Source organism: Lutra lutra, chromosome 9, assembly GCF_902655055.1.
Source record: "Lutra lutra chromosome 9, mLutLut1.2, whole genome shotgun sequence".
NCBI lineage: Eukaryota > Metazoa > Chordata > Mammalia > Carnivora > Mustelidae > Lutra > Lutra lutra.
In genome coordinates this window covers 32484067-32511654 of record NC_062286.1, presented here as the reverse complement: position 1 = coordinate 32511654, position 27588 = coordinate 32484067, and the positions used below count along the sequence as shown (strand labels likewise).

The following is a 27588-nucleotide window of genomic DNA, read 5'->3' as shown; positions in this document are numbered from 1 at the left end:
GCAGATGCTTAACCAACTGAGCCACCCAGGCACCCTCCTTTTTTTTTTTTTTTTAAGATTTTATTTATTTGACAGAGAGAGATCACAAGTAGGCAGAGAGAGAGAGGGAGGGGGAGGAGGAAGCAGGCTCCCCGCCCAGCAGAGAGCCTGATGCAGGACTCGATCCCAGGACCCTGAGATCATGACCTGAGCCGAAGGCAGAGGCTTAACCCACTGAGCCACCCAGGCAGCCCTCCTTTTTTTTTTTTTAATTAAAAAAAATTTTTTTTTAATATACTGTGGAATTCTATTTTAGCTCTATATGCACATCTCCCAGTGCTTCTGTGTTTGCTTGGGCTGCCGTCACAAAGCATCAGAACTTTAGGTGGCTGAAACAACAGAAATTTTCTCACGGTTCTGGAGGCAAGAAGTCTGAGATCAAGCTATCAGCAGGGATGGTTTCTTCCAAGGCCTTTCTCCTTGGCTGGTAGATGGTGGTCTTCTAGTTCTCTTTCTAATGTTTTCCCTCCATAACTGTGTCCAAATGGACTCTTCTTTTAAGGACACTGGTCATTTTATAGGATTAGGCCCACCCTAATGATCTCATTGTACCTTAATCACCTCTTTAAAGACCCTGTCTCCAAAGACAGTCACATTGTGAGGTACTGACGGTTTAAACTTCAAGCCTAGGGGGGCGCCTGGGTGGCTCAGTGGGTTAAAGCCTCTGCCTTTGGCTTGGGTCATGATCCCAGGTCCTGGGATGGAGTCCCACATTGGGCTCTCTGCTCAGCGGGGAGCCTGCTTCCTCCTCTCTCTCTCTCCCTGCCTCTCTGCCTACTTGTAGATCTCTGTCTGTCAAATAAATAAATACAATCTTTTAAAAAATTAAAAAAAAAACACACTTCAAGCCTAGGGATTTGGGGAGGGACACAACTCAACCCATAACATCCTATGCATGTGCAATCAATGTAGGAAGTATATTTCTATTTCTTTTATGGGTCTTAGCAAGACTTTACTATTTTTAAATGTTAATCAGTGATTCTGCAATTAGTTATCAAGCATCTACTACATCCCACCCTGGGTCTGATCATCTTAGAGGTGGTTTAATGAGTCCTCGTTGATCACAGCTGTGATTGGTTTGATGTGGATGTGATCAGGAACCCCAGGTGCTCTTTCCAGTCCACTTTCCAGCATGCATCTCAGGGCAAGGTAAGAGACACCCCCTGGACTAAAGTTCCACATGGATCCTAGTAGTGCTGAGCACAGGGAGTCAACAAAACCAGCCAAACAAAACTGAGTTCTATAACACATTGAGTTCTACCGACCTCAGGACTGGGGCATCCCAAGTTACCCCGGTAAGACTTACCCAGGGGGCACGTTAGCGCAGATAATGCCACATGTTTGTCGGTAGCAATCCAGTTCATGCAAGGTATGCGGCGGGAGTACAAAAAGATAAATAAGGTACCACCCCTGCACTCAAAAAGTTCAAAATCTAATGGTCCTTCATAAAGATCCATGAGGAGAGAGGTCACCTCTCCTCCATTCTTCTCCTAGGCTCTCCTTCCCTTCCACTCACTCCCTGACCAGCCAGGAGTCTACTGCAGTCCCCTGCAGCCAGCACTGATACTCCTTGGCCCAGCCTGAATCCCAGGCTGGGTCATGGTTATTGCCGGTAGCATCTTCAAGAGTGAAGAGTTACTGGTTCTGAAAAGCCCGGGATGCAACTACTTTTCTTATAATGTATTAAAAAGCTTTCCACCAATATTCTTAATTAGAAGATACAAGGATGTTGCAGAATTACAGAGTTGGAAGGGATTTTTTCGGATCAGAATGGAAGTAAATTTATGCAACCATCCCAGATCATCAACCCAATTTCCTTCCCTGAACTCCTTGAGGTGCCTGTGGCCAGCTGGCAAGCTGTAATTAGGGTAAATGGGCCCCCTCTTCTGACCATCCTCCTTTGATGTGCTTAACAATGTGAAAGGAGTGGGAGCTGCTTCACCCCAGTTAGCCTGCTTGATAAATAACACAACTACAACACCCAAAGGCATACACATTGATTTTTTTTTTTTCCCAGTCCTTCAAAAGATGGCCTGCCCATCATCCTGATCTCTTTGCTCTTCCAGCAAAAATGCCTCATGCTACTTTCACACAGATTGCTCGAAAAGCCATTCCTAAGTTGTCTTTCCTAAATGAATGGGCAAGAAACAGACAACACTTTAAGAAGTAAAATAGAAGATCCACAATGCACAATTACTAAAAAATAAAAATAAAAAAATCCCATCTTCCCCTGAAAGATCTCAGCAATCTTATTTAATGCAAACCCTGACCTGGTGTGACATGAGGCTATTTATAGTCCTTATTGATCCTGCTTCATGTGAATATTCATATGTTTTGCTGCAGAAATGTTAATGGATTTGATTTTAGGCCATGCTGAGTGTGTTAGATAATATAAGATCTATGCACCATATTTACCTTTCTAAAATAAAACTTAAAAATCCTGAATTCCAAAACACATCTGGCTCCCAATGTTTCAACTCAGGCACTAAGGTCCTGTGGTTTTAGGTCATAATCAATGGATAACCTAGATAATTCTATATACCTACTATAGTGGCTTTTTGGTTTTTTAGTTTTGTTTTTTGTTTCTTTTTGGTTTTTTGGTTTTGTTTTGTTTTGTTTTGTTTTAATGTGTTGAAGCAAAAGAAAGGATAACCGACCATGGCTGTTGACTGTCCTGAGCTTTCTTGGGCAGCCTGGGCCCTGTCACCTTTCTGTCTGCTGTCACAGTACTCAATGGACAGCCCTGCCTGGGCAGGGGAATGGATCCAGTGGAGAGTGAGGACCCCATGAAGGGAGGCCCAAGCTATAACTAATTTTTGAGATTCCCAGTGTTTTAAAAGATAATAAAACAAGAGCAACAGCGACATAAACATTATACTTTAAAATGTTTACATTGAATAAATGAACACTTTCAAATCTTTGTATACATAACTAAAATTCTAACCATTTGGATTATAGCACCATGGCAATCTAACACAATCCGTCATCAAACGTTGATGGCAGGGGCGCCTGGGTGGCTCAGTGGGTTAAGCCGCTGCCTTCGGCTCAGGTCATGATCTCAGGGTCCTGGGATCGAGCCCCGAGTCGGGCTCTCTGCTCAGCAGGGAGCCTGCTTCCTCCTCTCTCTCTGCCTGCCTCTCTGCCTGCTTGTGATCTCTGTCAAATAAATAAATAAAATCTTTAATTAAAAAAAAAAAAACGTTGATGGCAAATGCTTTCACAGGCCAACGGCAGATGAGCTACAAGTGTCTTACCCTCTCAGTCCTCTGCCTGTACCTCTTCTATATCGTGTGTGTGTGTGTATGTGTGTGTGTGTGTGTGTGTGTGTGTGTGTGTGTGTGTGTGATCTCAGAGGTCACGAAGTCCAAGGGCCACCTCTGGGGCCCCTGGGGGATATGAAGTCCATGGCCGCCCCCGCTGGAAGGCCCTTTGTGAGGCCCCAGGGGAAAGGAAGGGGGCAAACACCAGCACTGCTGGCTCACATGTGGATAATCAAGAACTGTCTGCAAGCAATAAGGCAGAAGGAGGAAGACTGTTTCAAAGTTTCCATTTTAACATCTCAAACTGTCACATCACTGACTCTCTTCATTGAAGGCTTGGCTAATAAGTTCAGGCAGAGAATGGAGATGCCAGCACATTAGAAGCAGCTAAGTTTAGCATCAGAAATCTGTGGGAGAGATGCTGACAAGGGCTGCTGAAGACACTTCTGCTTAATTAAAATCAATTCTTTTAACCCTTTGCTGTTCACCTCTGCAGCTACTGCACGTGAACAGCCTCCAGTTAATTTATCTCGGGCAATGGATTCATGTCATTATCCGGGATTTGCAAAGGAAAGGTAAAGGCAGTATTTGAAACTGCAAAAAAATAAAACAAACCTCTCTAAACCCAACAGTAACGGAACAGATGAGCACGACATAGCAGATCCGCCCACGGCAAGGGCCTGCAGCTCTCCAACATTATTGAAAACCACCGAGTAGAACAGCGTAACAAGCTTATGGTGGGAGAATAAATGGAAGCCCAGAAAACTAAGTTCTTTAATGGGATGATGGTTGTGAACTTCTTTTTTTTTTTTAAGATTTTATTTATTTATTTGACAGACAGAGATCACAAGTAGGCAGAGAGGCAGGCAGAGAGAGAGAGAGGAGGAAACAACCCCCCCCCCCCCCGCCCCCGCTGAGCAGAGAGCCCGATGCGGGACTTGATCCCAGGACCCTGGGATCATGACCTGAGCCAAAGGCAGAGGCTTTAACCCACTGAGCCACCCAGGTGTCCCTTCTTTTTTTTTTTTTTTTTGTAATGAGGCAAACTCATCAGTGAGATTTGATTCAGAATAAGAAAAAATATTTAAATCACCTAATTTTTCAGGTGGTGGGGACTACAAGAGGATTTTCCCCTTTATTCCAAAAATGTTGCTTGGCCAACCAAAGCAAAGAAAGCAAAAGAACGTTAGTTTGTATCTGTTAGTCCCTTAGGACAGGTCATCAAACGTCAAGTTGATAAGTTTGGGTTTTTTGAGGTTTTGGGGGGGGGTTTGGTGGTTGTGGGGTTTGTATTATTGTGGCTATTGTTTTGTTTGTCTTGTTTTTGTTTATCAGTTGCACAGGGGTTTTTGATGGTAAATTCTGAGGATGTCTGAGCCAGTATGGCCCGGAGTTACAGTCCATGTGTGGATCAGAAAAGAGGGCTGAGCAGGGAAAGGCAGAGCTGGCAGCTGGCCACCTGGCGGCTAGCTCTCCTCCGTGCCCACCCCAGGTTCAACAACCACCCTCCATTCATCTAAAACCAGACCAGCCCACGACCTTCTCGGGAGCTCTCACTACCCCTGGCTTTTATGGCCCAGTGATCTATTTCCTTGCTAATAATTGTTTATATCTAAGGGCATTCTAAATTATTTATGCTTTATCCATATTAAAGTATGTTTTTAAACCATCACTAAGGCTTTCTTGTCTGTAGCTCCCCTCATTTTCCTGACAAGGGGACGAACGTGATGTGGGCCTCTCCAGGGTTGGGGGAGAATGAACCTGCAGTCCTTTGACACGAGTCAGGAAAATGGGGGGCTCAACTAATAAGAAGGGGAAGAAGATGGACAAGATTTTTAATGACTCTTATGGCCCAGCAGAGGCTTAAAGGAATCTTATGGGAAGAAACAGGCTCTCTCTGCTTCTTTGCTACCCTGACCCACTCATTCGGTCATTTGGGTTTTAAATGAGGCACCCGGTGGCTGGTCTCAGGGTTCAAATCCTCCTCCAAAACCTCAGGAACTAGAATTTTGGCCTCCCTGTGCTACAGTCTTAGTGTATTCACCAATTTCTGGAAAGCTTAAGTCGGTTTTCTGCTCAGACTCTACAGGGGCCATATGATTTCGGAATGCTCTGTCCACGTGTTTACAACAATGACCCATGTTACTCACAGGGAGAGAAAGGGGCCCATGGCCATCAGAAGGAAGGGTCTCTGCCTGTGACTTGGGTTACTCAGGCCTCAGATTGGTTGATCAGAAAGCAAAGCGCCACCTACCTGTCAATCCTGAAAGACTGGCAGACAGAAAATGGCGTCAGCCAATGAGAGTCAGGTACAGCTGCCCCCAGTTAACGCAGGCGTGCGTGAGGGGCCATGCGTGAGGGGCCATTACGTGAGACGTGCTGGCAAACCCAGTCATGGTCACTTGAAAACTGAACTTCAGAGAAGCACAAGTAGGCTTGTTCAAAATGGCTGCATATCCAAAGTCAAATTAGCTCTGATACTGAGTATGCTTGTGAAACTGTGCATTTGACATTCACTAATCACTAATACGTTAAAATTTTTATTTTTGTGAAGGAGCAGAAGGAAAAGATTTCTTCCCTGTCGCCACCTTTAGTATTAGCTGTCAGCTCAGCTCCTGACTCCTTCACTTGCTAATCAAAAAGACCACAGACATGTCTCCACACACCATCCTCCTTCCAATCCCCTGCTTTAAGATCAAGTCTCTCTTCTGCTTAAAACCTCCCAGTGGTTGGGGTGCCTGGGTGCTCAGTGGGCTAACTGTCTGACTTTGGCTCAGTTTAAGATCTCAAGGTCCTGAGATCAAACCCCAAGTCAGCAGGTAGTCAGCTTGTCCCTCTGCCCCTCCCCCACAGCTCATTCTCTCTCTCTCTCTCTCTCAAATAAATAAATAAATCTTAAAACAACAACAACAACAACAACAACAAGGGGCGCCTGGGTGGCTCAGTGGGTTAAAGCCTCTGCCTTCGGCTCAGGTCATGATCTCAGGGTCCTAGGATCGAGCCCCGCATTGGGCTCTCTGCTCAGCAGGGAGCCTGCTTCCCTTCCCTCTCTCTACCTGCATCTCTGCCTACTTGTGATCTCTGTCAAATAAATAAAATCTCTAAAAAAAAACTGGTGGCTTCCATTACCCTTAGATTAAAATTCAAATCACTGTCTGCATCTCCCTGCTTTCTGGCCACATTGGTTGGTCTTCTTTCTGTGGCTCAAAACACACCAACCATCCCTGTCTCTAGGGCTTGGCATCCCTGCCCCTAGGGCTTGGCATCCCTGCCCCTAGGGCTTGGCTCACCTCTAAGCACACTCCCAAAAGCCGGATGCTTTTCCTAATTCAGCCTGGAAATCGCCACCTCAGCAAGGTGTTCCCTGGCTCCCTACTCCACCTTGTTTGTTTTCCTCACAGTTTTTATTACTATCACACCGTATTGTCTCCTTCTCCTCTAGATAAAAATGGAGAAGGATTTTGTCTCCCTTATTCATCGTGTCTCTAGTACTTAAAGTAGTGCCTGGTATATACTGAGTCCTCAGAAACTATCTGTGAAGTGAAATGAATGAATGTTTTGTGTGTAAAAATGACCCCAAAGACACCGTCACTAAGAGAAGTACTTGGAGCTGACTTTCAGCTCAGGGGGGTGGTTTTGAGGATCACTCTCTCTCCGGGCACGCTCCTGATAAACAATGGCCCATGCTCCCCAAGAGTCCAGGCCAGGGCTAGGGCCGGACTGCAGAAACGAGGTCTGTATTAGGAACACTGTTGTTTTCTTTACATTCTCTATCACCCATCAAACCCAATGACTCCTGGCTGCTTTTCTCACAGGTGCAAGCAAAATTAGCAGAGCAAAGCTGGCCACACGCAAAGCAGCCTTCCGTTCTGCCCAGAGAGGTGTCTGAGGTGTTCAGCATACCTGTCATGAGGAAAAGGAGTCCGGCCACGTGTTGGGTCAAGCTTTCCTCCCAGAAGAAACTGACCGTGGCCACGATGCAGCCGCAGAGCAGGACGGCCACCGCCATGCCCAGGAAGCCAGCCGTGATTCTTCTCAGGTCTACTCTCGAGGTACAGACATTCAGAATGGGAAGCAGAAAGAACAGAGTTATTGAAAACTAGAGAATGAAGAGCTTTGCGTACATTGCAAACACTAGTCAGTGGCACGGGCAGTCTTGGGGTCTGCAGGCTTGGGGTTGTTTAGGGAAGTCTCTCCCCAGGTTTTCCACCAGAAGAGGGTTGGGGTCAGAGTCTACCTTCCCTGCGTGCACGGAGACATCTGCACCACGCAGACAGCAGAGCAGAGGACAATGCCCAAGTAAAACTGGCTCATAGACAGCGGTTACTTAGGAAACAGAGAGCGAAATATCTCCACTTTCGTTAAAAGAGCAACGGGCATGCAGCTTACCACCGCTGCGGGGCTACGCTTAGCCCGGCTTTGGAGAAAGAGCCTACAAGCTATGCTGCAGGGAAATATGGTTTTACCTGAGCACCACGGGTGCCAATTATTTTATTTGTCTTTGTCATAAAGACACAATTGTGATCCTTAGGACAGAAGCGCAGCCATTCCCCCACCTCCGATGCAAAACCAAGACACGGACCGATGACATGGACCCAGATATATTTTCACTGTGCTCGCTGTCCTAAAGCAGCACTCTGATTGCCCAACCTCTGCTCTTTTTCTTCTTTTATTTCCTTCCTTCCCTTTCTTCGGGGAACAAATTGAATTTTAAAAATTGTTATCTAAATGTCTGTGATCCTTCTTAAAACAGTAGATCCCAAGCATAGATGGGCTGCCCCAGAGGCCAGTCCACAGCTCTGGGCCCACATGGACCATTCCTTTCTTTTAAAGGAATTTCTCATTTCCAGCTCAGAGCATCTAAATGAAAGCCAGTTGCCTAGAAGAGGAAGCGTAGACACCTCAGGCCAAGGGCGGTGATCATTTAAAGGGGCTGAGTTTAATGTTAAGGGAATAAGTCATTTTGCGACATCCATATCTGAGCAGGGGAAATGTCGTCATAGGTCAGCCATTGTTGTCTCAATTTCCTAAATTCCCTGTGGTTTTAAGTAGTAGTTCTATTGTCTACAACCTTTAAAAGGCGCGAGGTTCAGATATAATCTACATGGGATTTGCATTAGTACCAGGCGTGTTAAGCTTATCTGGTAAACCTGGTACACATCCACAAATGTGACAATCTTAGAAAGAGCTATGCATGCAAATGCTGGAAGTGTCTTTCCTCAAAAAAGTGTCTTTCTGAACCTCAAAAAAGATCAAGAGAACACTCAAATACTGCCTTACTGGGCAACAGCAAACCACAAACTCCTCGAGTAAAGAGGTGAGGTTCTTTCTCAGGCTCCTACATTGATCTTTTTTCACCGGTCTTAAAACCAGTGACTACAGAGCTTTCAGGACTGTTGATTAAGACAAAGAACTCCAAACACACTCATAAAAAATTCAGGTGTAAGAACACTTAGACAAAACTCTAGCTTAAATCTGCTGAGAAATCCTTGTTAAGATCAGCCAACAAGAAAGAATTTTCAGGAAGTAGTACCATTAAGAAATAAGCCACATTTCAGACAATGACTTTCCAAGTCCTAAATTTGCCAATACTAATATGTATAACATGAGACCACGGCTAATCCAGTGTCATAAGAACTTCCAAGTCCATGTTTGAGATTCGAAACAATCTTTTGATCTGCAAATATTGCCTCACAAAATGAGATTCTGCTTGGTTTTCTGCAGTGGTTTTGGTCACCAAACAAGATCCCCAAAGTTCTTGCTGTTTATTTCATTGGAAAAGGACGTCAACCTCTGACTAGGGTCTAGTTTTTTTGCTTTCCTGAGTCACCTATCACCAGGCAGCATGAATCAGCAATTTTCAGGTAAATATCAGCCCCCTTTAGGGTTACATTGCATGATCCTTTCTAGATTTTCACATTTTCCTGACTGTGGAAAAGAGTGGTTCCCATTGTCGAGATATCCTCTGATGACAGACATCCTCTAAGAAAATTGCAACATACACTCATAAAGATATTTTAGCAGAAATACCAAGGCCTGCGGTAGACATGGTGGCTAAAATGAATATTGTATCAACAAAACAAAAAACTGAGAGTACCTAAGATACAATCTCCTTGGTTTACCAAGACTAGTGGCAGAACAGGTCCCTGTGCCAGATGACCTGGTAAAGAAAAGATGCAGGAGGCCATTCATGTACGGAGGCCATTTGTATACAGATGCCCCCAGGGCAGAAACACACATGCCTCAGGCCTGATTTTCAGACATTCCATCTGTAAACAAGTTGTGGAGCATAGTGAAATGACTCTCAGAGTCTCTGACTAAGTTAGATTTGGCCCACAGGCTCACAAATGCTCAGTACAGCATCTCTCAGTTCAAACCTGAGAGGGCTGGTGGGAATACTTTTAGTTCACAAAGACACCATTTCCTCTCTGACCCTTTCCCAGAAATACTCACGAAGCAGGTGCCATTCATCTTGCTGAATTGTCTTGGTTAAATTGAAAGGAATGTTTCGTAAGCGGATTGGCTGAGAGAAGTGGTACTTGATAGCCGTGCATCTCTGTGCAATACCTTGAAGGAAATAAGAAATGGGATTTACTAGTCTGGGCATTTGTAACACCATTCTGGAGACCCACAGCAGAGTGATGTGTCCCTAAACTGGGTTGAATGGGGGAAGGGATAGGAATCTCTTGATGACACACAGTAACGTGGGCAAGTTGGAGCAGTGAACACCTAAAACATAACATGATTTTTTAAATCATGCTTCACTCTTGAATGTGTTAAAATTGATAAGGATCTAAACTCTCCTAAGTGTTTTTCAACACTGAGTTTGTGTTAACTAAACACAAAACTCCACAAGGAGAAATGGCCCAAAGGTATACAGATGGTTGGGGGAAATCAATTTAAAATTTTAAGTTAACCCAGATAAATTACATGAGCCTGAACTTGATCCAATCTCAAACTCTCAAATGGGAAGCATCAAAAAGATCATTAAGAAGTGTGTTATTTGGAAACCAGAAGACATCATTCCATGAAAACAACCCTCCTGTTGGTGGTTTAGGTGGTGATTCAGTGACCAGAGAACCTTCAACAGGCTCTTTAAGCCCAGGGCAGCTGATGTATTATTCCCTTAACACAAATTTTACTGACCTAAATTCTGGTCCCCAAGAGAAAGAGTAATATTAAAGGTAGAGAGGGGGAAAAAATAAATATAAAAGTAGAGAAGAGAAAGAAAAGAAAAAAAAAAAACTCTCCCTACCTTTTCTAGTTGCATGACCAGTCCTAGGTGCAAAATTTTGAAATGGGCAAGGATACCCATTGTCTTATGTGGTACCTTCTTCTACCCTCCCTCCCTCCCAACCCAGGCTTTAATTGCATAAATAAATATGAGTTTATTTTTCCCCTGAAGTCTTCTGAGTCCCATGATTCATCCTGAGTCCTATAACCCTGGCAGTAGCTTTAAAAAAAAAAAAAAAAAAACCACACACACACACACAACAACAACAACAAAAAAAAACACCTCATAGATGCAAATAAACCTCTAATTGATGGGATTTGATGAACTATAGAAATAAAGCGAATTTTTTAGAGGGGGAAACTACTATTTGATGGATTGAGCCCATCTCTGAAGTGCAGGCACTTATAGGATCATCTTCCCTAAAGAGTTTCTCACACAGTAGTGTGCGTCAAGAATCAATGGAAAGCTAGTTAAAAATGTAGATTCCTGGATAGACCCACCCAAAGATATTCTAAATCAAAAGATTTGGAGTGGGGCCAGGAAGCTGAACTTTAACAAACATCCCAAGTAATTCTGAGACAAGCAGTCCTTGAATCTCTTTTGAGCAACACTGCCCAAGACTCTTTCTGCTTTGGGGAAGCTTTTTTATTTTTTTCCCTTATAAAAGCACAGATTCTTCCAAAGTTCAAAGCTCTTTTATTTTATTCTTTGTTTTTTTTTTTTTTTCAACATGAGCCCATGGCAGCAGTTATGTGGTCTAAGGCATAGGAATTAGCTGTTTATAAGTCAGAAAAGGCCTGTGCTTACAAAGAACAAACAATCTGGTATGAGAACAATAGCAGATACCATGCTGCAAATGTATTAATAGCTTGCATTTGTATTTTTCAAAACTGTCATTCCACTTGCTATTTGTCTTCAGGGTGACCTTGGGGGTCCTGTAAGCAGGGGCTGAAGACTAAGGCAGAACTGAAGACATGCCCAACATACGCACAAAGCCCATCAGCAAAGACTGGGGCTTATTAGCTCCAGGCAGCTAAGGACATTTCTGTCCATTAGCTTCACACAAAGCAGTCAAACAGAGACTTCAGGGACCACATATGACAAAGAATACAGACTTTACAGAATTAGTTAAAGAAAGACACTAAAAACCCAACAGCAACAGCACAAAACAATACCAAACCCTGGGGAGGAGGAAGAATCTAATTTCCCGAGTTGCTACATAATATTATTTTAAATACTCAGTTTTGGGGGCGCCTGGGTGACTCAGTGGGTTAAGCCTCTGCCTTCGGCTCAGGTCATGATCCCAGAGTCCTGGGATCGAGCCCGCATCTGATTCTCTGCTCAGCAGGGAGCCTGCTTCCCCCACCCCCTTCTGCCTGCCTCTCTGCCTACTTGTGATTTCTGTCAAATAAATAAATAAAATATTTTTTTTTAAATACTCAGTTTTCAATAGAAAAGTACAAAACATGCAAAGAAGCAAGAACATACGGCCCAGGCATCAGGAAAAAAACCAGCCAGTAGAAACTATCACTGAGGAAACCCAGATGTTGGACTTACCTGACAAATACTTTAAATCAACTGCTTAAACTATGTTCAGAGAACTAAAGAAAATCATAGTCCAAGAACTAAGGCAAGTATGAGAATGATGTCTCACCAGAGAATATCAGTAAAGTGACAGTATAAGAAGAAGGAAAAAAATAGAAATTCTGAACCTGAAAAGAATAATAGCTGAAATGAAAATTCCACTAGAGGGGCAGAAGAAATTATCAGCAAACTTGAAGATAAGTCAATTGAGATTATCCAGTCTGAAGAAAATAAGGGGAAAAGTGTGAAGAAAATAAACAGAGTCACAGAGATCTGTGAGACACCATCAATCATTCCAATGTAAGTAGAGTGAGAATCCCAGAAAGAAGGAAAGAGAAAAAGGGCCAAAAAGAATAATTGATTAAATAATTTTCAAAAACTCCCCAAATGTGATAAAAAACGTATATTCTTACATCTTACATCTAAGTTTGATGAACTACAAGTAAGATAAACTCACAGCAAGCAGCACCCAAACACATCATAATCAAACTCCTGAAAACCAAAGAAAAAAATTTGAAAGAAGCAAGAAAAAAGCAACTAATCACATACAGGGATTCCTCCAAAGAGCAGAAGAGTTTCTCATGAGAAACTATGTAAGTCAGAAGGGAGTGAGATGATATATTCAAAGCACTGGAAGAAAATCAGTCAGGAATTCTATAAGCGGCAAAGTCATCCTTCAGAAATGAAGAAAAAATTAAGGCATTTCCAATTAAACAAAAACTGAGAGATTAAGACTCTAGTCACTAGACCTATCCAATAAGGAACACTAAAGGTGGTCTGAATGAAATGAAAGGACAGTAACTGAATCCACATGAAAAAATAAAGAAGATTTGTCAAGACCATGACATGGGTAAACATAAAAAATGGTATAAATGTATTGTTTGTGTTTTCTGTAACTTTTTTTCTCCTATCTGATTTAAAAGACACAAAGCATTAACCAATAATTATAAATCTGTGTTGAGGAACATACAATGTAATTTGTATGGTAATAGCTGTGCAAAGGACAGGACACGGAATGGGGCTATAAAGCAGCAAAATTTTATATACAAATGAAATCCAGTTGGCATTAACCCAAAATAGATGGTTATAAATTAAGATGTTAATTATAATTCACAGGGTAACCACTAAGAAAATAACAAAAAAATACAAATAGAAAATAAAACAAAAGGGATTTTAAAAGGTTGCCAGAAAACATTTATTTAACACAGAAGAAGATAGTAATGGAAGAGAGTAGAGGAACATACAGAAAACACATAGCAAACTGGAAGACATAAGTCCTCCTTAATGAGGAATTACATTAAATCTAAACAGAATAAACATCCCAATCAAAAGACAGAGATTGGCATTATAAATAAAACAACATGATCCACCTATATGATGTCCACAAAAGACACACTTCAGATTCAAAGACACAAATAGGTTGGAAATAAAAGTATGGAAAAAGATATGCCATGCAATCACCAAAAGAGATAGGAATGGCTATCCTAATATCAGACAAAATAAACTTCAAGACAAAAATTTTTACTAGAGACAAAGGCATTTTAGAATGACAAAAAGGCCAATCCACTGGGAATTTATAAAATTGTAAACAGATGCAAAATCCCAAATCCCCCCCAAAATCTAGGAAGCAAAAACTGGAGGAAGAAATAGACAATTCAACAATAACAGTTGGAGATTTAAATATCCTACCTTCAATCTGGTAGAACAAGTAGACAGAAGACAAACATGGAAACAGAAGACTTGAACAACACTCTAAAATTAGACAAAACAGACATCTACAGAACACTCCCCCAACAACAGCAAAATACACATTCTATTGGAGCGCACGTAGAACATTCTCCAAGGACAGAGCACAAGTCTCAATAAATTTAAAATTATTAAACTCACAATGTGACAGAAAGTCACATTAAAGTCATAATGACATATAAAGTCATATAAAGTCAATGTTTTCTGACCATCCTACAATGAAATTAGAAATCAATAACAGAAGAAAATTTGAGAAATTCCCAAATTTGTGGAAATTAAGTAACACACTCCTAAACAACCAATGGATCCAAAAATAAATCACAAGAGAAATTTAAAATCACCTTAATGAAAACAAAAAACAACGTCACAACATACCAATATTTATGGGATGTTGCTAACATGCTTAGAGGAAAATTTATAGCTGCAAATGCCCATGTTAAAAAACAAGATGTCAAATCAATAACCTGTCTACCTTAAGAAACTAAAAAAGGAAAAGCACATTAAATCCTAAGCAGAAGAAAAGAGATTATATAATTATAGTAGAAATAAATGAAACAGAGCATAGAAAAATAGCAAAATAAGCAAAGCCAAAAATTGGCACTAAGATTAGTAAAATTTACAAATCTTGGTAATCTTGGCTCAGACAGTTAAGTGTCTGCCTTGGGCACAAGTCATGATCTCCAGGTCCTGGGATAGACCTGCCCATCAGGCTCCAGGCTCAGAAAGGAGTCTGCTTCTCCCTCTCTTCCCTGCTTCTCCCCCCAACTTGTGCACACTCTCTGTCTCTCTCTCTCTCAGATGAATAAAATCTTAAGAAAATAAATAAATAAAATAAAATTGGCAAATCTTTAGTTGGACTAACCATAATAAAGAAAGGGAAGACTCAAGTTACTAAAATCAGGCATAAAATAGAGGACATTATCAATAATCTTATGGAAAGAAAAAGGAGTTTAAGAGCATACTATAAAAAAAAAAATGCCAACAAATTATACAGGCGAAATGGAAAATTTGTAGAATGCCACAAACTACCATAACCAGCTCAAGAAGAAACAGAATATCTGAATAGGTCTATAATAGGTAGAGACTCAGTTAGTAAAGAATTCATTAAAAAAATCTTCCAATGATGGGTCACCTGACTGGCTCAGTCAGCAGAGCATGGATCTCTTGTTCTAGGGGTTTGTGAGTCCAAGCCCCACAATGGATACAGAGGTTATTTTAAAATAAAATCTTTAAAAAAGAAACCTTCTAATGAAAAAAAGTCCAGGACCGTATGTCTTCACTGGTGAATTTTTACCAAATATTTAAAGAATTAACAATCATTCATAAAATCTTCAAAAAAATGGAATTCCCAAATCATGATAGGAGGCCAGTATTACCCCCCAATACAAAAACCAAAAACATCATAAGTAAAGACTAATTCAAAGTATTCCTTATGAATAGGTATGCAAAAATCCTCAACAGACACTAGCAAACTGAATTCAACAACATATAAAAAGGATTGTACATCAGCACCAGGTGGGACTGATGTCATGAATGCAAGATTGCTTCAACATACGAAAATCAATTCATATAATAGACCTTACCAATAGAATAAAGCGCAGAAACCACAAGCTCATCTCAAAGATGCAGAAAAAGCTTTCGATAAAATTGATACTCACCCACAACCCTACAAACCAGATTAAGAAAAAGAAAAGTAGGATTCACTCCATTAAGTAAGTGGAAAACTGAAGTTCTGAGACGTCAAGGAACTAGCCTAAGGCCACAGTGCAAAGCAGTAATTGAGCGCTAAAACATGTGTTGTTAGCCAAACTCTGTATTCTACTCGTGCAGGAAAATGAGAAATCCTAATGTTTTAGGAGTGCATCTTAATTCCGTGGGTGGTTAGAACTGTATTATTAAGCAAACTATCAATGTGAAGTGAAAAACACATTTTTTTTTTCTGTTTAGTAACAACATACGCTCTTTTGGAAACAAAGCTGATACCTAAATGAGGCTTCTGTCCATATATTACCCCCATCGTTCAATACCGGTATTTGGAGATGGGCTTGGCTCTGTGGCTGACTCAGGGATTTCATCCCACCTGCATCTCACAGAAGCTGCTTATGGCTGGAAATGGGGTGTACACTGGGGAGAAACCATTCTCTGAGAGTCCGAGGGGCTGGCCTTAGAACAACTTCTGTGCTGGGGAAATCACTGTGGACATTCTCAGGGCTCCTCTCCTCAGCCCCTTGCTGGGAACAGGCATGATCTCAGGAGGAAGACAGCAGAAAGGAGGTAGGCAGCAGGCCAATGCACTCTCGCTTCCCCAGGGGTATCTGGCTTGTGCCAGGAGTGAGGTAAGCCGCACACACAGAGCCAAATTACTTTTCCTTCCCCACTAGGCTCCCAGGCTAAATTTAAACTGCCAAGAGCTCTGAAATGAGAAGAGAGAAAGGAGTGTGGAGAGGAGCATGGTCTGGACTGGACGGTAACAAGCCGTTCTCCACGATCCCACGCATCGGGAGCCCGGTGGTGAGCCCAGAGCTTCTCAGCTGAGCTGGCAAGAAAACAGTCTACAGCTCCCGGGCTCCAGTCCCTTGGAAGATGATTAGAGACTCCAGGCAGGATTAGGAGAGGAAGTGGGAGTGAAGGACGGACCAGCAGCAATGTCAGAGGCCTGCGTTAGCTGCATGATTTCCTTGTTCTTAAGGACCGGATCCGCTGCTCCAGCAAAAAGTCAGAGAGATGCAAAGGGGTGAGTATTTTATTAAGGTCGGCTTCCTACAGCATACACTTTAAACTGACAAAACGAAACTAGACTAACATCACACAGGAAAAGACCTGGAGTTGCCTGACAGCTCACCAAAGACAAATGAGGTCGTTTTGATGAAACGACAAGTGTACGCGTCTACGCTGATGGTGGTAAAGACGGAGGTTCCCTGCGATGTTCTCTGAAAGAGTGATGCTGTGAAAGTCCACAAGGAGGCATTCGATTCCAATTTTTTCAAAGCCGTGCATGCAAACTTTGAAATTAACTGGCTTTCTGGGTAGAGAGAGCAGTGAAGCTGGCTCCCTGAAAAGGAACACAGAAAAGCATGAGCTCATAGCACCAGATGGCATCACACAATGGGGGGAAAAAACATGCAGAGGGTTGAAAAGAACAAGTTGTGATCTATATTTAGTGATTAATTAGCTTCTTAAAGGGCCAAGTAGAGCCACGTTAATGATGATACAAGCTACAGAAGAAGAGACATAAATATGTCGCACAGAGGTTAGGAATGGGGCTTAGGGTCTGGTGAATTTCTATTGTCTCTGGTGCTCAGAGCGAGGAACTGAATTCTAAGCTAAGTTACAGAAACCCATACGCTAGGTTAAGTGAGAGAAAAACATGAGAAACCGAAGATGCTGTAAGAAGTCTCTGTGTCCCAGTCAATGACAAGGCAATAGGTGTGGTGGCTAAAGGCCGCGCAGTCAGACTTGGATTTGAATCCTGGCTGTGTGACTTTTAGCAAATCACTTAACCTCTCTGAGCCTCTGTTCCCTCATCTGTAAAAGAGGGGGAAGAATGGCAGATATTTTACTCTGTTATTGCAAGGAATGAAAGAGGTCATTCAAGGACGTAGCATGGGATGCAGCCAGTCACAGCACTCAACAAATGTCAGCATTTGGTTATGAAATAATCTCTTGGCGTCTGCTCCCATTCGCCATAACAGAACTATTGCCACACGCTAACAGTCTGCATCCTAAATGGGCATCGCAGATTAACCAAGTGTGCAGAGAAAGAGACAGACACAGGTAACGGCTGCCTGAACACCAGTCTGCCCAGGGGCTCGCAGGTGTCATCTCTGCTCATGCTCAGGGCAAGGCTCCCACCACTTTACTCCTGAATGGCTGGCCAACTGGCCTCCTTGCCATTGCTCTCTCCACCCTCCAACCCACCCTCATGCCTCTGCCGCACAAATCCGCTGTGTGAAGATCTGGAGGCCCCGGGGTCTCAGCTGCCCATCTGTAACGCAGGATGTGGAAAACCTTGAAGATGTTTGCCATGTCCACCTACCATTTCCACTATCATGCACTTCCTATGTTTCTTTACATTGATTACTCTCAGCAGGACACAGTTTTACTTCCCATAAAGTAATTTTGTATTTAATGTAGAATTACATATTTATTTAAAAATAAAGTACCCAGCACATAGTAAATGCCACATAACAGCTTATTAGATAGGTTTAATGCTGTGCCCATGCACTGACTTCCACACTTGGGCAAACAGAAGATAAGAAAATCTCTGGTGCACACTTAGAGTAATAAAGCCTGAGGTTTCCATCCTCTGCCTCTGTCTTGCCTCTATCCAAGGACATACCATAATCAGACCCAGGCTCTAGACCCCTGTCATTTATCCCTGCCATCCAGCTAAAGCGCAACTGGTCCCCAGGGCTATCCCCATCCCTTCCAGGGGTGTATCTTGGCAAGGTAGTGGCCATTTCTTATACAGCTATATGGCCATCATCTTGGGACAACCCCAGACACCCTGAGCACATCCGACTCCCCCTGTCCCAGTTGAATGCCTTCATTCAAAATGCCTTCCAGAAGGAAGGCAGCAGTCCATGCAGCTCCCTCAATTCTCCGGCTTTGTTGTGATGTCAGAGGCTGGGCCTCCCAATCTGGCTCCTGATCACTAAGTCTCTGTCATTTCATAATAGATCAGAAACTCTGCCTCCCTCTGAGTGTCCCAAGGTCCTGAAGAGTCGAGGCTGTGACTTCTTTCTGGGTCCCTGACGTTTAAGATCTCGGGTAGCCCCAGCTGCTGACAACAGCAGTATAATCTTTGCTCCATTCATCCAGCATATGAAACGGTCAGTGAACACTCTGCATTGTTTCCTGGAACACTGCAAAGGTAACTTGGAATTCCATAACCGGCCCGTGGGCAGAAAAATAAAGAACTTCCCACTGGCTCTGCCTGTGCCCCTCCTGGTCTGAAAGGCAAGATCCAACCTGGGGTCACAGGGCAGCGTGGCTGCCATATTGTCCTCAGATTTCATTTCAGAGGGAATCAGGGGCTAAGCAGACAAAAGAAAATGCTTTCCTCGTCGCCTCCTGTAGGGGGTATAAACAGCCTTCACTTAGATCAATGAAACAAATACAGTGAGTGTAGTGGCCCAACACTGACTTTTAAGCCTCAAATGGACAAAACCAGTCCTGAAGTCAAGCCCTAAGGGCAAAGCCATCATCAGGACTCCAGAATTGAGAGGAGAGAGATTAAAAATTACAGACAGTGGAGGGGCACTCTTCCAGGAGAAATACCGAGAATCTACAAGTCACACAGAGAATTTTAAATTGTCTAATAGCCACGCTACAAAAATAAAGAAGTAAGATTAATTGTATTATATTTTGATTTAATATACAATCAATATTTTGAAAATTATTAGTGAGGGTTTTTTTTAAGTTTATTTATTTTTTTAGTAATCTCTACACCCAGCTGGGGGCTTGAACCCACCACCCCGTGATCAAGGGTCCCACACTCTTCCAGCTGAGCCAGCCAGGAGCCCCTATTAGTGAGACAGTCTACATACTTTTTTCACACTAAATCTGTGAAATCTGGTGTTTTCCACTTACAGCACAACTCCTTCCCTATAAGTCTCATCCCAAACGTTAGTCTCATGTGACTGGTGGCCACTGTACTAGAGAGAGGAAAGCTCCAGATGGTGAATAAGACTCCAAATAAAGTAAAAGCCACTGAGAACAAGTGCTTGATCTAGGAAGTACTTGAAAGGTGTCAACGTCGTTTTGTGTTTAGACTCTCTCTGCACAACCTACTAGCCTGTTCTGCTACCCTTGTTTCTTATCAGTAATGGACAATCAGCTTCTCACTTGTGTGAAATTGTCTCTCTGTTCACTCCATATTCTCTCTGAAGCAAGACAACCTGGATTTGTGTTCTAGCTTCACCACTCACTAGCTGTGCATCCTTAGCAAGCTTCTTAACCTCTCTGGGCATCAGTTTCTTCAACTGTGATATATGGACAGAGGTAGTCTGTTTATCTCAGAGGAGGATTAAATGAGACACATCATACTGTTAGTGTTAGCTTCCATCATCATCGTCATTATTATTATCATTATTATTACTGCTGCTACTGCTCCTTTATTTACCTGAACAAACACAGACCGCTGGACTATTCTTTAAAGGCAAGACTCTGGTGATTTCCTTGAACTGTAAACACATGAACTCTAGGGGCCAAAGAGGGAGGGTTCAGTGACAAGCCTGACAGATTCAGCCTACCACAGAGAGAGTAAACATCACAGGAAGTTGAAAAGGGGAGGGGCATTGGAGCAAACCAGAACAAACAGTGCTCCAGAAGCATGATCTGGAACACAGGTGGAAACTTTCACGGGGTTAAGGCAGTGAATGACTACCAGTTGGCTGAATTCATTTTTAAATTTCCTTTAATGGAGTTACTGTGTTATATCTACAATAAAAAGTAATACAACTTGGAAAAATCAAAACCAGGGATTCTCGGATTCTCAGAGCCATCATGGCACGGCTCTGAGACAGGTGATCATGGGTGATCGTGGCTGATCGTGGCTGGTGTAGCTGGTAGGACAGGAATTCATGAGTGGAGATCAAAGAGAGGATGAGATTTTATGTGATTTATGGGGGATTTCAGCCCAGCTCAGTGCACTCTGCTTCTCTCTCCCTCCCCTTTCTCCTTACCTTCCCTTTACCTTCTCTCTCTCTCTAGCAGGAGGCAGCTTCTATTCCTTCTTTTTTGCTCAGAGTTGCCAATGTGGGCAAGGGGGATGTGACTATCCCCCTGGCAAGAAGCCAGACACCCTACGCCATTATCTTGTACCCCAGGCTCTGATTCTTGTGAAACCAAATACAGCCATTGGCTCAGTGGAAGCTCCAACTCAGTACATTGTGGTATTTTCCTTCCCACAGGGGATACCATATTACAGGCACAGCCCGACAGTTACTGCTAGTTACTCTTGGCTCTGGTCATGACATGCTGACCTCAGAGAGATCAATACAGTCTGAATAAAACCTGTCTTAATAGTACATGAGTCTAAAGCTGTTTTTAATACACACCTGAAGTTCAAATCTCCTGGATTCTGGAAGGCGTCCAGTCAGTGTAGGAAGCAAACATAAGCTTTATTTATTCTCCAGTATGACTTTTTCAATTAGTATGGACATCGATGAATATGATTTTTTTTAATTGGGAGGGTAAGCCTGTATACTCCCAAATATGGGGAAAAACTTGGAAATATAGGGTTTTGGGTGTGTGTGTGTGTGTGTGTGTGTGTGTGTTACATTTAATATGTGCTTATAAGAAGCAGGGTCCTGGAATAGAAAGGAGAATACTGGCTTTGGAACCAGCTGTGTGACTTTGAGCAATAAACTCAACCACTCTGAGCCTCCATTTCCTCATTTGTGAAGTAGAGATAATACAATCTCACAGACTTGTTAATGAGGCTGAATGAGATCCATATATACCAAGTGTCCTAATCACATCTAGTCCATAGAGACAGTGTCCTTCCACTCCCTCTTCCTGCTGTCTTTCTAAGAAGGACCAGAAAAGTGTGGGTCCTGACCTGAGGAACTGCAGCCTATGCAACTTCATCCTCACCTCCAGCATCTGGGAAAAAATTTGGGGGCCAAGTGTCAATCATTACCTTTTGCCACCAAAGTCAATTACACCATCATGTAATCTTTCTTTCACTCATTCATTTATTCATTCATTCAATAAAGATTTATTGAGCGAGTGCCTTTTAGACAGAGGACCTACTTTCTGAATCTAGAATATGGTTCCACAAAAATGAGAAACTAATGACTTGAAACTAAACCATGAGTCTGAAACAGGGAGGGTGAAGAGAGAGTGGAGGGATAGAGGAGAAAGAGAGAGAGAGAGAGAGATCTCCCACCTGCCACATGGGGACCCATGAACGCTGATGGCTTTAGCAATTTCCCAAATACTCAGAAAAGAGCAACTTGCTGGAGAAAGATGAGCCATTGTGGAGTGAGCTGACCGTGTTCCAGGGCAAATTATCCTTAAAAACAGTGCACCCTTGGCCCCTTCCAGGTGGCTTGATAGACTCTTTCTAATTGAGCTACACTTGCAGAAGTTTGTCTCCTTTATGAAAATAAACGCTGGATCAAGCTGAATTGACTAATTACCAGCGTAGATGGAGATTAGGAAAGCAATGTTTGGTAGAGCTAATTTATGACGGTAGAGACAAGGGTAATAGCTCTGCTCAAACTGTGAAAAAATTTAAACATATTTGCTACCATGAACAATGTTCTCGTGTCCCCTTCACCAGATGGGCTGCTGGATTTATGATGAGACGTGTCACAGATACACATCAAGATAAATGGAAACTGGGAGCCCTTTAGAGCCAGCCTTCAGGATCTATAGAGAGTGCCTGTTCCATTGCTCGCTCGATAATTGATAGAGCTGTCCTCCTGGGCCTTGGGAGGCTATTGGAATCAGTTTCAAAAAACAATATAAATTGCTTTGAAACAATATTTTCAACGTTTTCCAAGCAATGATCAACTCTAAGCAACGATCAAGCAAAACTGACAAGTCTGCTTTCATTTCCTTTCTCTCCCCCAGCCCCCACGTAGTTCGGTTGACTGGCAGACCCCAGAGACAAGAAGTGAAGGGGAATAAAGTCTCCAAATTGAATGAATTACCGAGGATTCACTGGAAGGAGAGAGGAGCACTCACCACCTTCCAGCGGCAAGAAACTTATGGTAGAGGAAGAAGCCAAATCCCGAAGCCGTTTGCGGCAGCGGTAAGAAGACGGCAGTCCGGGCAGTACCCTCTGTCTTTGGCAGGCTTTGCCACCATTTCCCGTGTGTGCTGGTTCCTCCAGTAGCCCCACAGGCATCGCTAAGTCAGGGCATTAATCTGTAGCCAGACAAGCACCCTTGTGAGGCCACCGACATTGCTTGAGCGTGGTTATAGGAAAATGATAATCAAGCTTTTATTTATTACGTAGCATGTGACACTGTGTTCAGAGTGCCTCGCCACACATGCTTGTAAGTTACATAAGGAAGACATTCTGTTCCTTTTACAAATAAGAACATGGCACAGACCACTTACGTGGCCTGCCCATGGCCACATACCTAAGTGGTTGTGATAATAATTTACAGAAGGCTTGCTGCATCCCAGGCTCTTTGCTCAGAGCTCTACTCATATTTCCACCATGAGACAGGTGCCATCATTACCTCTGTTTTACAGAGGAGGAAACTGAGGCTGGGTGAGCTTAGGTCAACTGTTTGCAGTCCCATGGCTAACAAGAAGCAGAGCTGGTATTGAATTAGCAACTCCCTCCAAAGCCAGTCTTTGATATGTTAACAGACTTTGTCAGATGAGAATCACTATGACTACACCTGATCATAGCCAATTAGGCCTCTTACAGGGACAAACACAAAGCCAGCAGGCATGCGCTGACATGGGGCCTTGATGGGGCATTGCGTTTCTCACAGAATTCTTTTATACTTCCATCCCCTTTGCTCTCACACTGCCCTCCACCCACCAGGAAACAGAAAGAAAGACTCAAGGAGACCACTGTCCGAAGGATTTCTTTTCCTGCTTGCTGAGCAGGTGGTCAGGCCCTGAAAACCCCAGACAGGGACTGAGGAAAAACAGGAGGAGGGACAAAGGAGTGGCTGAGGAGAGAAGAAGGTGGGAAGGATGGAGGGGGTGGGGGGAAGGACCACGATGGGTAGAGACCAGAGCTGGCATCGCTCTGTAAACCGAGAGCCCCGGACACACATGAGCCAGACTGACGGTGGAGGTGCTCACGACCTAAAGCGAGGGTCCCATCGCAAGGGAAAACCTCCCCCTTGACCAACCTCCCCCTTGATCCAGTTGGAACTGCCATCCATTTGGGAATCTCTGCGTGGGGAGAGGCCGCCCCCACAGCCACACACTCCAAAGTGAAGTCCCCACTGCTCCTCCTACCAGAAACTCACCCACCCACCCACACGGTTCCAGCCGGCAAAACGACCGTCATGTGCTTGAGCCCAGTTCCAAGGACAGCGTGCCGCCGAGCTGTACTTCTCTTTCTGACCACCTGTGCTGATCCCGTGCAGCCCCGGGAAGCCTGGTCGGAGGGCACGGAGGATAGGAAGAGCAGCCGCGCCTCACGGCTGTCCCCGCTGGATCCAATCACACACGCGCCCCGCCACATTCCAGCCCACATCTCATCAGAACATGCCCACGCAATGTTTCCAGCCCTAATTTTACATCAAGCAGCGTGAATGACAGAGACAGCCAGACGGGAAATTTTTAAAAAGTGCCAATAAGCAGTTTTGCGAAGCATCACTTCAGTCCTCTATTTGAAAATACAGTGTTTCGAACCAGGGAGCAGGCAGGGCCTATCAGAAAGCACAAAAATTAAAAATTAATGTTCATGGGGCGCCTGGGTGGCTCAGTGGGTTAAGCCGCTGCCTTTGGCTCAGGTCATGATCCCAGGTCCTGGGTTCGAGCCCCACATAGGGCTTTCTGCTCAGCAGGGAGCCTGCTTCCTCCTCTCTCTCTGCCTGCCTCTCTGCTTACTTGTGATTTCTCTCTGTCCAATAAATAAATAAAATCTTTAAAAAAAAAATTAATGTTCAGCCCCCCCCCCCGGCCCCCCACTTCACCTGGTGGGGCCAGCCACCTTGCCGCCTTTGGGCAGGGAGGAGGACAACCCGCAGGCTCAGTCTGTTCCCCACCCTTCCCCAGGCCCTGTGCTCAGTGCGGCCTCTCCCTCCAGCTACCAGCCCAGCCCGAGCCCCAGCACATTAGCATTCCTGACACTCCCCACAACCCAAGGGGAAAACTTGCAGCTGCCTGCTACTTAAGCATCACCCTGGGCACCAGAAGCCTCAGCCTGTGCATAACTGACAAGGAATATGTTGATAAGGAATGGGACTGTTCCAAGTTTCTGAAGGATAACTAGGTAATTAAAAGGAAAACCTAATTTAAGAAAATCCTGGAGAAATTTTTTTTAAACTCTCTGGCAACATCCTTTCTGGATTATTCTCCTTTGCCAGAAGACTTCTGTTTTCCTTTGTTGGGTTTTCAAAGCCCAAGGCTAGATATCCAGTGTTCCAGGGATCCCACAGTTCTCAGCCTCCTCAGGGCGGTGACTTTAAAAAGCCTTGGACCAGAAGTAGAAGGGCCAGGTGTTTCCTTCAAGGGCTCCTGAGTACCTACCTGTTCTCCCAGTCTAGTGACTTCCTCCCTGAGGCAGAGCACAGGGCCCTCTGAGGATCCCGGTGCCCCAGGCCAGCAGCTGCCCCCTCTCTTTTGTAGGGCAGCACAAAAGGACTGGGACAACATCATTCATTGCCAGGGGCACAAATGTGAAGAGAAGAAATCAGCCTCTGCGGGGGTCCCTGCTTCTGGCTGTAGGTCTTTCGCGGCTAACTGGTTTCCTACCACGCGATGAGCCAGCCGGCTGCCAAAAAGCACCCTGAGACACACAAAGAGAAAGGGACTCCACAACGTACACCAGGAGCTCCATCACTTCTTGGACTGGACCTGTCCTTCGTGCCACCTTGCCCTCCCCCTCCTGGAGGTCGGCCTAACATTAACTCAGGGCCCTCCCACCTGCTACCTTTATGAAATCCTTGCAGTCTTAGTTCATCTGTAAAATGGGGCGGATCATATTGATTTCACAGAGTCTTCCTAGGACTCTAAGAGCAGGCACTTTTGTAAATGACCATCTTCAGTCCGCAGCTCCCACACTGCCCAACTAGGTCCGTCTAACTGAACCAGTCTTCTCCAGCCCGATCTGTTGAGAAGTTTGTTTGACCTCGGCTGTGGGACGTTGTTATCTTCCCCCAGTCCAATCCCACCTCTACTGTGCATGAAAACAGACACCCTGCCCTCAGGAAGCTTAGAGTTTACTGCTAGACGCTGGCATTATTGAAATAATAGCACAAGTGATGGCAAATGACAAGACTAACATAAAGGGGACCCCAGGGCTCTGAGACCATTGAACAGGATGCCTGAGCCGTGAGGGGAAGAGGGAGGCAGTCCAGGAAGGCTGAGGTCTCAAGGATGGGCAGGAATATCCTTACGGGGCAGAAGCAAGGGCATGGACAGGGCTTTGAAGAGGAAGGTCTGCGGGAGTGGGGTGCAGAGTGTCACTGGAGAGGAAAGTGGGGCTAGATCATGGAAAGCCTGAAGGTGGGTTGAAATGTGCTCTTTATCATAAGCCTCAAAAGAAGTCACCACAGATTAGAAATGATAACTGAAGACATGATCAGAATTGATTTTTTTTGGTTTGTTTTTGAAACAAACAAGCATAAAACACTTCACCCTTGCCTTAGTGTGGCGAACGGACTGGAGGGGGCCCGGGAGTCATCTCCGTGATGCAAATACAAAAAGGCTCCTACAAAACTGCTCTGGGGGGGGAGGACATATTCGGGGGGAGGGGGGAGTCCGAGAGGCCATCCTAGGGTGAATTTTAAAAGTCAGTCTGAATCAGCCAGGTCCTCGGTGGTGACATTAGGGGGAGGAATGGGCATTCCAGACAGAAGAGCAAAAAGCGTAAGTGCAGAAGTAAGGAGCGTTCCCAGGGACTGACGGACAGGAGGTTTGAGGCTGCAGAGCATAAAGTGTGAGACAGTGAGTGAGGAGGATAAGAAGCTGAGAGGGGAGGCTCGCAGAGAGCAGCAGCCGCCGAACACCTTCCCCCCACTGCTAGGCCTCATCTGGGAAGTTACCAGGAGCCACAGAAGGGTTTAAGCAGGCCAACGATACGATCGAGTTTCATTTCAGATCCATGATCCTGTCAGTTGGGCCAAAAAAGAGATATGAGGACATATGAGAGCCGGAAAGAGTAAATTAACTAGAAGGCCGGGCATCCACAGGTTAAAATATTTATGCCGATATTAAAAATGATGAAATTTGCAAAATTCTTGTGGCTTAATGCTGGGTACAAAGCAGGATATATTGTGTTCTCTCAAATATGTCTTTGTGTATATAGCTGAATAAAGATTGGGTAAAAAGAAATCAAACTTTCACAGGCTTATATAACTAAGTTGCAGGGTTATAAATGATTTTTGTTTTCCTCTTTGTAGGTTTCTGCATTGTCTACAATGAGCATATGTTTACGAAAGTTCATAATGAGGAAAATGTAAGGATTTAAACAACATAAAGTCAGCATGAGTGATCCTATCAAACAGGTAGCAAAGACTTCCATTTTGCTAGTGCCTGATATCCAGTGACCCTAAATCTTCAGCCACAAGATAATATCATTCTCTCTGTGTTCACAGAGAGGAAAATCAAAAACAGGGAGGCAAAAATGATTCATTTAACATGACACAAAGGGCTAGAGGCAGAGCAGATAGAAACCAAGGACATGTGTATACACTCTTGAGCTGGTTCAATTCTTTTTGCTGAGAAATTATTTGAACAGAGCAGATCATGCACAATCCAATAATTAAAATAGCCGAAATAATTAGAAACAGTCCAACAGACTGAATGATTATCAGCCCAAATCAATAAAAAAGAAGTCAATCCGAAACCTTGGATAAATAAGGCCGCAGGCTATACTATTACAGGGACTGTCATTCCAGAATCCGGAGCTCAAGTAGAACAGTATTTTTCTGGAAGTGAGGAAGGGCCAGCATTAGTTGAAAAGAAAGCAGAAGGTGCTCCCACACTGTGTCCATCATCTCCCACGCTGATTGTTAAAAAGGAGGAAAAACCTAACCTGGGAGGCAGGGTGGGAACACAATCGCTGCAAGCTTG

At 43.9% G+C, this 27588-nt stretch overlaps 1 protein-coding gene across 4 annotated transcripts in view; it reads right to left on the bottom strand.

Annotated features, from left to right (window-relative positions):
* The window catches only part of TMEM178A (transmembrane protein 178A), a 57817-nt gene that overhangs the window by 12316 nt on the left and 17913 nt on the right, over positions 1-27588 (bottom strand). For 2 of the 4 annotated variants that reach the window (XM_047746802.1, XM_047746801.1), the window contains exons 2-3: positions 9753-9866; positions 7203-7340 (exon numbers count right to left, since the gene is read on the bottom strand). In XM_047746802.1, the coding sequence (XP_047602758.1) occupies positions 7203-7340; positions 9753-9866 (252 nt within the window). The other 2 variants (XM_047746803.1, XM_047746804.1) reach the window with 2 other exon arrangements.